At 41.8% G+C, this 12,175-nt stretch overlaps 1 protein-coding gene across 4 annotated transcripts in view; it reads left to right on the forward strand.

The window, feature by feature from the left end:
• The window catches only part of MLLT10 (MLLT10 histone lysine methyltransferase DOT1L cofactor), a 284,997-nt gene that overhangs the window by 75,469 nt on the left and 197,353 nt on the right, over positions 1-12,175 (forward strand). For all 4 annotated transcript variants that reach the window (XM_074984859.1, XM_074984857.1, XM_074984860.1 and 1 more), the window contains exon 6: positions 5,391-5,494. In XM_074984859.1, coding sequence (XP_074840960.1) covers positions 5,391-5,494 — 104 coding nt within the window. The remainder of the gene's footprint in view (positions 1-5,390; positions 5,495-12,175) is intronic.

Consider the following 12,175-nt stretch of genomic DNA (forward strand, 5'->3'; position numbering starts at 1 on the left):
GGATTCAGTTGGAAATGTGAGAAACTTTTTGAAATCCGTTTTAGAAACTTCTGCTGAGTAGATCAGATAAATCTGAAGTCTCTTGATCCACTCAGTAATAGAGGAAGTTGTCACTGTTACATTTCTTCGGATGTTTTCTGGTAAGCTGGAAACTATGAGCTTCTTCTGAAGCTGTTAATGTAAAACGCTTCATGTTGTAAGCAAAGGTCTCTGATTCACTTGGTGTTTGCAAGCAGTCAGATGCAGAATGTTTCTTTCTTCGGTTGGATGCTGACAAAGCTTTGGATTTGTTCTGGTTATCTATCACACATAAGTTGGATCTACTATCATAGGAGGGTTAGATATACCTTTTGCCCTCTAAATCTAAGTGTAACTCACTCTGTTGTTGGGCCACTTGCCTTAACGAGTCCATAGGTGGAATCTTATGATTCTCCTGCCCTGTGATCCAATTCCTGTGATTCTGTAGTAGCTTGTGAAGTGACCATGATACTTCAGCAATTTAAACTGCATTTGAACACTTCTCATCTTCACTTGAAGAGTGTTGACCAGTGCGTTTATGCATAGTCACCAAAATGATGTTCTCAAAACAAAATTTTGTTGACTCTCAACAGTAGGAGCAAATCATAACAGAAGATAAGGGTTTTATCATAGCAAATAGTCAATAGGCATATCTATTTTATCTAAAGTAGGTAGGCCTAACTTATCCCACTAACCCTTATTCCGGGAGATAGGGTTCCTTCCTCCTTATTATGCTTCAGAGTTAAAACCTATTGGCCAATAGTGCTAGGTCATACTGTAGTTTTTAGCTATTTTCATACTGATAGACTAGTTTTAAAGGGCTTCATTAGTGTAGGGGTTAAGAACTTTATTTAAAATAAATGATTACATTCTGCAAAAACCAAGAAATGATCAGAGCTCACAGAGAATAGCTTTCATGGATGCCTAGACACTGTGGGTGGTGCACATCATAGCTATGATCTGTGAAGTGCTCAAAAGAAAACACGTTTTACAATGAATTTTTGTTTATAGCTTTTATTTCTCTCCTCCAAACTTGGAAACTTTTCCAAAGAGATATTAAAATTCTCTTCCAAAAGATAAGCAAATGCAGTAATGTGCAGTGTTTAGCTGGCAAAAGCCTATAGGAGAAAAAACCTCTATTTCTGTTTTGCTCCAAGCATAGTACCCTGGGAGTTTTGTCCCACTTGATCAGTTTGCGTATTACCATCTTCCAGCTCGCTGGAGGGCCAGGGAAGGAGGAGAGTTTTAAGAGCTCTCTTCCTTCAGTACTAAGAAATGAGTGACGCTCTTCTGGATGCTGGTGGTGGAGTGCATAGGTTGCTATCGTTCAGGCATCTAAAAGCTTAATTGAGGCCAGGGAGAGGTCAAACTAATATGTGGTCTGTTGAATTGACACTGGAGAATCCAGGGCTACTAACACATGAAGGAAAAGTTCATCTTTTGTGTCCAGTCTATAGTACCAAGGGACAGAACAGAGTGCTGGGGATGTTCCGCTTGAGAGTTGACTTTTAGCCCTTCCAACAAAGGGGAAGTGTGGTATGTTTGGCTCTCTTTATGCTTATCGTTAAGTATTGAGTTCTCAGAGTTTTGATGAATATTGTAGGAAGAGTTAAATTATGCTAAATGTGTTGTAAATTGGTAGCTGATCTATGGTATTGTTTTGTAAACTTGGTCATAATGCCGTTCATTAGACATTTATCATGTTACAAACTGTGTGTCTATTTAGTTTTGGCCATTAACTTAAATGACGTTTAGGCACAGTTATTAAATGAAGTTCAAAGTTCTGACTAGACAGGACCTATATCCATATTGAATAGATGTTTGTATAATTTCTTTTACTGGGCTTTATTTATGGAAAAACAATTACAATAATTATGAGAAAAATTCTGGGTAGTAAAATAATACACTAACAGCTGGATCATGTGCCTTATGGGTTTTGCAGGAACTTTAAATTTTCTGTTAATGGAAATGTTTAAACAAAACAAAGGATTTACATACAAAATATACTTAATGTGCCAAAAAAGAAAAAAACTAGTTGATTACGTTGTTTTTTCTCGATGCAAAAGTATTGAAGGTCATGTGATAATTGCTGGGGCTGTGGCCACACTAGCCCCTCCTTTCTGAGGGGCTATGGTAATTTGACACTTCAGAATATGCTAATGAGGCGCTACCATGAAAATGCAGCACCTCTTTAGCATAATGGGGGCCGCACGTGCTTCGAAACTGCTGGTAGCATGCTGCCTGTGTAGCCAGGGGCATTTCAAAATGGCCCCCTGATTTCAAAAGTCCCTTCTTCCCATCTGGTTTAGGGAAGAAGGGGCTTTCGAAATTGGGGGGGGTGTCGTTTTCGAAGGCCCCCAGCTAAAAGGGTGGCATACATTTCGAAACCGGCAGTTTAGAGGCGCACATGGCTGCCATTATGCTAAAAAGGCACTACATATTCATGGTAGCACCTCATTAGCGTATTCTGAAGTGCCACATTACCACAGCTCTTCTGAAAGGAGGGGCTAATGTGACTGCAGTCTGGGAGTTGGAACAGTGAGTGATCTCAGAAAACGTGTGAATTATCTTGATGCACTGTATGAGTGAGTTGAGGAATGAGTAAAATCAGTTCCAGATCCGAGGCCCCTTGTATGGTTCTTATTTAGAGTAGATTTTAAGGTGTGATGTTAGCTAATTACTCTTTTTAAAAGGCTAATATAGACCATACATATGGCCTTATCTGCACTAGATTCTGTAAAACCTTCTAGGTTGCATATGTTATCTAATATATGATAGTTTCACACCATCAGATAAGACCCTAAAAGCCATTCTATCCGTATGACAGAATTTAATTGATTTTTTTGTGTCTTTACTGTTTTCTTTTAGTTTGTATGCTTCTCTGTGTCTTTGTGTTCTACATCTTCTTTACTTTTTTTCTTAAAACTGTACTCCATTATATTTCCCCCACAATATTTCCTGCGCATTTCCTCATGCTTCACTCAAGTGTTAATCATATGTAAGCATTAGTATGGCTTTTCTTCTTTCCGTCAGTGTAAAGACATGATATAATACAAACAAATGATATTGAAAAGAGAAACCAAACAAAAGTTGCTTCCCATCTTTCTTCTGGGTCTAAGAGGGATGCCAAAAAGGGCAGTTTGCAGTGGGCCCACATTTCAGTGTGCCCCAGAACCAACTGATGTTGCAGTCTAGGTCACAATGCCACTCTCTGAAATTTGGCTCGACGGCACCTCTCTCAAAAAGGCCTTTGTGTCTGTTTGAGTTTTTTATTTTCGTGTAATAAAATTTATTTTTAGACCATCCATATCAAAGGATGCCTCCATGAAGGATTTCCAGTTAAAAATAATTTTCATTTTGTTCATACAATACATAGGGCCCTACCAAATTCATGGTCCATTTTGGTCAATGTCATAGTCATAGGTATTTAAAAATGTCATGGCACCATCTACTTAAATCTGAAATTCCACAGTGTTTGTAAATATGTGGGTCCTGACCAAAAAGGAGTTATGGGGAGTGCCACAAGGTTATCACAGGGAGGACTACAGTATTGTTACTCTTATGTCTGCACCCGTACTGCTGGGGGCACTGCTTTCAGAACTGGACAGTTGGAGAATGTCATCTATGGCCGGTAGCCCAGCTCTGAAGGCAAAGCTGCCATCAGCGGTGGCACAGAAGTTAAGGATGGAACTATGCTGTTGCCTGCAGAGCTGGGCCCTCAGTCAACAGCTGCCACACTCTGGCTGCCCAGCTCTGCGGGCATCAGCACAGAAATAAGGATGGCATGGTATGGTACTGCCACCCTTACTTTTGTGCTGCTTCTCGCAGGGTGCTGCCTTCAGTGTTGGGCTCCTGGTCAATAGCTGCTGCTCTCTGGCTAGCTAGCTCTGAAGGTAGTGCAGAAATAGGGGTGGCAATAGCATGATACCCCCTTGCAATCCATCTGGAACTCACTCTTGGATCAGGACCCTGGATTGAAAAACACTGGTGTTCCCTATAAAAATCTGTGTCGTATAGGGTAAAGCACACAAAAGACCAGATTTCACAGGTAGAAACCAGATTTCACGGCCCGTGGTTCATTTTTCATGGCCGTGAATTTGGTAGGGTCTTAGCAATAGGGTGCAACTATATTATGAACAAAGACCAGCAGAATCTCTCCATTTACACTTCGGTAATCCGCACAGCCCAACATTTGCATTAAAACAAAAAAAGTTGTTTCACAAACTTCTGCCCAGAGCTTTAATTAGGAGAAAGGATGGTGACGTCTTCTGTAATAAAGCCTTCGTTATTTTAGAAAGTGTGTGATAGCATGTGTATTAATATGTTGAGTATTTAAAGTTGAAAATACACTTGTCAAATACATTTTGATGGATTATTTTTGTGGGTTTTTGATTATTTTATTGATTGTTTGCAAAATTAAGTAAATTACTATAGTTCTCTCTAATTACTGTGAATTTGATGAGATTCTATAATGATGTTTTTAGAAATCTTACCATCTGCTTTAAATCTGACTTGTTCCTTCATGTTTGAAAAGAGTTTAGGATCCTGACTTAAATTCAGTTTAAACAAAGTTCCAGCAAGACTAGTTTCTAACCAGATGGTCATAAGGCCATGCTGTTGTGGACAGGTATTTAAATAAAATCTATGTTTAATATCACTACTAAACTTCAATAGGGATCTCTGAATCCCAAGTAGGCTTTAAGATATATTGCGAGACTTCTGAAAATCTGTTTCCACTTATTTGTATGTCAATATACATTACATACAATTTTTAATTTTAACTTTATGTCCAGAAAACTTCCCTCTTTAAACTAGGCTGTCTTACATGTTCACACTAAACCTAGCAGAATTAGACACTGATCCTGTTTGCAATTTCTATGTGCTACCATAATACTGCTACTAATAACTATGCATATGAGAAGCAAACATATAAGAGTAATTGTTTGGTTTGTAGGAATGAATAGTGGGTTGGGGTGTACAGGAAAATCTTGAGTTCTAATATTGTATTATTCTTTGGCTGTTGTCTGTTATACAAGTTAACTTCTCTGCCTCAGTAGTCACCATTTTTAAAGTTAGGATAAATAGTGAATTAAGATAATATAGAGGTGGCGCATAGATTTAATTAACCAATTCAATGTTTGTACAATATTTAGACTGGGTGAAGTTCTATATAATTCCTGAACAGTGTATGTAGTAATCTGCTTTGAAAAATTGTGACTAGGCTGTGTAAAGGAATCCTCAAGCAAGCTTCACTACAAGATTGAGGGAATCAGTATATCTTTGTAGCACACCATATAAAATCCCTCCTTTGAGTAACAAAAATATTTTGTGTGCTTTGTGTATAATACGTGAATATTATTTTTCTTTAATAGACATGCTATATTTGTGATGAACAAGGCAGAGAAAGCAAAGCAGCAACTGGTGCTTGCATGACATGTAACAAACATGGATGTCGACAAGCTTTTCATGTAACATGGTAAGTGTATGTAATTGTTATATGCTAGAAGTCTCTTCTTAAAAACGTGGGGAACACAATGCTAAAATGAACCAACAGTTTATTCCTGGTATTTCTGAGACACCTAATACTGTGGCAACTGAGTGAAAGGACAGACTTAATGCTTGATTTTTCTTCCTCATTTAAATGAGTGCCATTTTTTCATGGGTATAGATGGCAGGTTAAATAGGACAACATGGCATACCATAAACACATTTTAGTGGTCAGTATCAAACAGTGTATTATAAGGTGCTAGAAATAATGCACTATATTGTTCTTTCTCGAGAAGTGATCCTTATGTGTATTCCACAGTGGGTGTGTACGTGAACTTGACAAGAAGTTCCTTGCTATCAGCGTCTGTTTATCCGTATCTGTATCCCTCTCTCTTTCTCATTTTCTGAACTGAGCATATTATTTATAAATAGTTTTTAGATAAAATTTTTACATAGTATTAAATACTTATTAGTGTAATTTTTAACAGTTAAAGATTGAGAGGCATCTCCCTTCTCCTTCCTATTCACCCGGTTGACTAGGTCCAAGATCCTGGGATTCAGGAGCTATATTTTCCGCCCCCTGGGCCTTCCTGGTCAGTGATGACCATCTCAGATGCCTTTGTTGCCTTGGGAGAGCTCACATCCCACTGAAAGATGATCTTGCTGATCCTTCCCAAACAGAACCCACCAAGCCTGTCAGTATAGGTTTCAGAGATTCTTGATGGATTGTAATATCCGGCCCCAGACTGAACCTGACGTGTCAGACCTCCTTGTCTATTGTTTGGAGTTGTCAACGAGTGCCTGTCCAAAAACTATGTACTCTGGCTTTAGGGCTAATAAGAGCAGAGCTAACACTCCTCTAAACAGGGGTATGAGGAGGTAGGAGCAATCTTCCTCTAATTTCTCATCCAAGAACAGGATGTTTTATCCAACACCTTCCAAGTTGGATTAGATTCTGCACCCAGGATATGAGAGGATCAGTAGCTCGCAGAGGGCATGGTATTGGTCTCTTAGCTCCAAAGAGTGCCACAAAACTGTCATTAACAACATAAATAGAACTGTCCCCAGTAGTCCCAAGAGAGAAACAGAGTGGATATTGCCCACATCAGTGGAAATACTGCACAATGGTAAGGATTTGTCAATACCAATATCAGTGAGACCAACACTGACAGTGCAATACAGTCATACCCTGAGATACACCCATTCGGGTTATGAGAATTCACGTTTATGAGAAGTTTGATTTAAAACCCCTACCTCGTCTTACAAGGCATTTCCTCAAATTTACAAGGACCTATTTCAATTTTGTGCACCTCAGCAGGACGCGGACGCCCTGCAGCGGCAGAAAGGCTGTGGCTCCAGGCAACAGCTGCCTGCAGCTGTATCTTGCCCGGGGCGTCTCTCTGCAGCACCTGGTGTCTGTTTCCTGGAGTCCCCGGCCCAGCCTTTACCTGTGGCTGGTCTGGATCTCCAATTCAGCTCTGCAGCAGCGGCGCGCCCCAGCCCACCCGGTGCCTGCGGGCTCCCAACTGCTCCCGCAAGACGTGGCTGTTGGGCATGTAGCCCATCTCGACCCCGCCCCTGTTGCTCACTCCCCGGGCAGCTAGGGGGCCACCGCTGCCCGTCCTGCTCAACTGTGCCTCGGGCGCCGCTTGCTGCCTGTGGCGTTCGTTTGGATTTAGCACCTTGAATGCTGCTGGCGGGCCTCTCCGCCACGCAGCCCCACACAAGTGAGGCATCGCCCCTTGCCAACTGGGGGCCTCCTGTGCCTGCCTAGCTCCCTGTGCAGCCAGCCCCTGACACCACTCCCTCCCTGCTTACCCTAAGCTGCTCTCAGGTGGGGCTGCCTCCCCATGCCTCCCCATGCTCTGCTCTGCCCTGCCCTGCCCTGCCCTGTCCGCCCCCTAGCACTGGCCCTGCTTCTGCAGCTGCAAGCAGCTACCCGGCTTTGTGCCCCGCTCCCAGGCACTCTTCGATTTCCGTTCCCCTGTCTCTGCAGGTAAGCAGACATATTGTAGAGTAATTAATGAAGGGACAAAACCTTGTTAGGTTGTGTTATGATAATTAACGTTAACTATTGAAGTAATTGTGTTGTTTTAGTGTAAATGAGTGTAAATTTTGGGCTCAGGAATGCATAAAATTTTTTCCCATTGAAATTTATGGTAATTACATTTTCAACTTACAAGAATTCACCCTACGACGAGTTTTTCAGGAGCGAATTACCCTCATAAGGTGGGGGAAGACTGTATACTCCATCCCTTTTCAACTGAGAAGGATACTTTGCCCCTGAGGACACTGCTGTTGGAACAGGTCCTGCCAAAGGAGAGCCTCACATCATTGCTCCCAGAAGTATAAGGAAGAGAGAGTTGTTCAGCAGTATCTTCTGTTAGCCAGGGCATAAAAAGACTACTGGTCCTGACAGCACCACCCAAAGTCTGGAGCTGCCTCTTCTCTGACAGGTTTGGTGTCAGTGGGGAGTGTTTCCATTCACATTAAGACAAGGGCACAGCTAGACAGAAGACCAGAAGTCTCTTGCATGCCATCCTAGTGCTGCAGGAGAGATGATGCTCCTTTGGATTAATGGTACCCTACTCCAGTGGCACAACTTCAGTTTTCTTTTGATCCTTCTCACTGACTTATTGAGGTCAGTGGGGTCCCATACATGATGTATTTTTAGTCTGTACAGTTTCACCAGGCATCTAGGCAGTCCCATCCTTGCAGAGAAGATCCTGAGCCGCCTCAGAAATTAATGTGGGAATAAGAATTAGATCTGTTGGAAATGCCAATCTTAATCATTTTCAGATGAGGCAGTTGCACTAATTTCAACTACAGTATTTGATGATGACAGGCAGTTTCAAGACCTTCAGAGGAGGATTACAAATACACTCCAGATCCTGCTAGAGAGAGTGCAGAATACTCCCCATAAATTCCTAGATGTTCTCTGAAGTGCTGGAGGCCATCTTTAGAACTGACCAGGATGGTTTAACTCATTCTGGCTATGTGTTCCCTTGCTCTGACAAGAGTGCAGAGGTAGTACTTTGTGCTGGCTAAAGGAGCAGAATTTTTATTGAAACACTGTGCTCTGAATTCATTAGTAATTTAAACAGTTACAGAATGAGGCACTCATCAGCATAGATGGAATAGCTTACAGTTCTGCATAGGAAACTATAAATGTCAAAGTATGATTTTTATTAAGTGTACTAAATTTTTGGAATTCACTGACAAACTCTTCCAGTATAGGCTACAATTGAAAGTGCTCATCAAGGAAGGCAAACTGATTGCTATATTATCTTTCCAGGCCTCAGTCAATGCTGCAGATGCAGCCTTCTGCTCTGGAGCAATGTCTGTAGTCATGCATTGAGTCTTATGGCTTCGGTACTTTGGATATCCAAAAAGTCCAGTCTGAGCTGGAGGACTTGCTCTTTGAGAGAAACAGTTTGATCAGTGGAAAGACAGATGTCATTAAATTCACTAAACGATTCAGAGGCAACACTCCCTTTTCGGGGGTGTCTACATTCCAGCACTATGGAGGAAATACAGATCAGTTATCAGTACCAGTTACATCACAAAATGTTTCTCCGTTTCTCCTCTAACACACACTTCCATATCTCTCTTCAGGGACCCTTTCATGAGAATATGCTGAGCCAAGAAGTGAACTCTCCATTCCATCTGGGATCGATACAACCAGTATCGTTTCAATACATGGAAAAGGGATTTTATTTAAAATAATTGTGTCACCTCCTTAAATAGAAAGCACTTTAAAGACTAGCAAAATGGTTTATTAGGTGAGCTTTCGTGGGACAGACCCACTTCTTCAGACCATAGCCAGAACAGACTTAATATTTCAGGCACAGAGAACCAAAAACAGTAAGCAAGGAGGACCAATCAGAAAAAGATAATCAAGGTGAGCAAATCAGAGAGTGGAGGGGTGAGGGGGGGGGAAGGTCAAGAATTAGATTGAGCCAAGTATGCAGACAAGCCCCTATAGTGACTCAGACAGTTCCCATCACGATTTAAACCATGTGTTAATGTGCCGAATTTGAATATAAAAGCCAGCTCGGCTGTTTCTCTTTCCAAAACGGTGCGATAATTCCTTTTCAGTAACACACATACCTTTAGGTCATTGACAGAATGCCCCATTCCATTAAAATGTTGACTAACTGGTTTGTGGATCTGGAGTGTTTTGATGTCTGTTTTGTGCCTATCGACCCTTTGTCTAAGCGAGTTAGAAGTCTGTCCAATATACAAAGCATCTGGGCATTGTTGGCACATGATGGCATACTGTACCGAAAACCTACTGATCGCTATACTTATCTACACCCTTCTAGTTTCCATCCTACACACGTGACTAGATCCATTGTTTACAGTCAAACTCTTAGGTACAATTGCATTTGCTCTGATCCAACTGACAGAGACCAAAAACTACAAGAACTTTACCAAATATTCATAAACCTGAATTACCCACCAGGAGAAGTAAAAAAACAAATCGACAGGGCCAGACGAATACCCAGAGACCAGCTACTCCAAGATCGACCCAAAAAAGCCAAGAACAGAACACCACTGGTCATCACCTACAGCCCCCAACTCAGACCACTGCAACGAATTATTAAAGACCTACAACCTATCCTTAATCAGGATGCCACACTCCAGAAGGCCCTGGGTGACATGCCTGTTCTCTCCTATAGACAACCTCCCAACCTCATGAGGATCCTCACTAACAGCCACAGTCTATACCCCAGGAATACCGGTCCTGGAACCTTTCCCTGCAACAAAGCCTGCTGCCAGCTTTGTCCACATATCTTCTCTGGAAATACCATCACTGGACCTAACCAGGTTACTCACAGAATCACTGGCACTTTCTCATGCTGCTCTACTAACATCATATATGCCATCATGTGCCAACAATGCCCAGATGCTTTGTATATTGGACAGACTTCTAACTCCCTTAGACAAAGGGTCGATGGGCACAAAACAGACATCAAAACACTCCAGATCCACAAACCAGTTAGTCAGCATTTTAATGGAATGGGGCATTCTGTCAATGACCTAAAGGTATGTGTGTTACTGAAAAGGAATTACCGCACCGTTTTGGAAAGAGAAACAGCCGAGTTGGCTTTTATATTCAAATTCGGCACATTAACACATGGTTTAAATCGTGATGGGAACTTTCTGAGTCACTATAGGGGCTTGTCTGCATACTTGGCTCAATCTAATTCTTGACCTTCCCCCCACCCCTCCACTCTCTGATTTGCTCACCTTGATTATCTTTTTCTGATTGTCCTTCTTGCTTACTGTTTTTGGTTCTCTGTGCCTGAAATATTAAGTCTGTTCTGTTCTGGTCTGGCTATGGTCTGAAGAAGTGGGTCTGTCCCACGAAAGCTCACCTAATAAACCATTTTGCTAGTCTTTAAAGTGCTACTTGACTGCTTTTTGTTTTGATAGTGTATAGACTAGCATGGCTTCCTCTTTGTTACTCCTTAAACAGAGAATGGATTTCAGATGGTTGATTGTTTTCATCTGATGATTAATGTTTAGGATTGTCGTCTTGACGGTAATAATTCCCTCGCTGAACAAGGATGATTAGTTCACAGCTTTCAGTATGAAGGATGTCTGCCTTACATAGACATGTACTGGTTACACAAAATATTCCTGAGAGTCACTAAGGCAGTGCAGAATGGTCACCTTTGGACTTGCACCAAAGGTATTTACAAAGGAGCTATGGGCAGTGGCAACCTGGTTTTTCTGCTAGGGCTCATTGTTTTTTTCCCTACTTCAACAACTGGTGGGAAATCTTGTCAGGAGGTACAGATAATAGCCTTCTTTATATGTTGCCTTCTGCATTCATTGGGACTTGGCTAAATGCATATTAGTTGTGACTCCCCATAACCTGTTCTGAGTAGGAGCCTCTTTTATGGTGGGAGAAAAATGTTTTTGTGTGTAAGGGAGGATCCTCTTCCACTTACAAAGAGACTGATCCCCTATGATTCTTCAACAGGGTGGGAGGCCCATCTGGATGAACGTTTAACGTAAAGTACATGGAGACGCCCCACTCCGCCCCAAGAATCCCAAATGCATGTAAATCTTCTGGAGCTACTATTCATTCAAACTCTGCAGGTCCAAATCATGCCAAACAACCTCACAGCAGTAGTCTGAATTGACAAACGAGGTCAGAGGGTCCTCCTGTGTTTGCGGTCTGTCGCTCTTGAGAACTGACGTATTTGCCACCAGATTGCTCTCTTAGCAGTGCATCTTCCAGGACATACAGCAAGTTAGTACAAAGCCTCAGTTGGACTGGTAGAGGGACCACAAATGAGAACTACTTATTTTGGTGGTTCAGAACATTTTCACAGTGGGGAATCCCTGTCTTGTAATTTCTTTGCACATCTGGAAAACAAAAGCTGGCTGGTCTTGTGTTTTGGGTGACTTAAGGTCAAGGCTCCAAAGGAGACAAGTTTCAGGTTTTATGGTAAGGTCAAATTATGTCTCCCCACCCTTTCCATTCTGACCTTGAGTTCTGAGAAAGATAAAGTAAGAAAGAATGTTTGTGGTCCTGATTGCTTCTGGGTGGCCAAGACATTTTGTTTCCCAACATTCTTCTGGTGTGAGTATGTCCAGGAATCCATATCCAGCTGTTTCTGTCCCCAGTGACCTAGGTCAAAGGCGAGATCAAACA

Source organism: Carettochelys insculpta, chromosome 2 (assembly GCF_033958435.1).
Source record: "Carettochelys insculpta isolate YL-2023 chromosome 2, ASM3395843v1, whole genome shotgun sequence".
Lineage (NCBI taxonomy): Eukaryota > Metazoa > Chordata > Testudines > Carettochelyidae > Carettochelys > Carettochelys insculpta.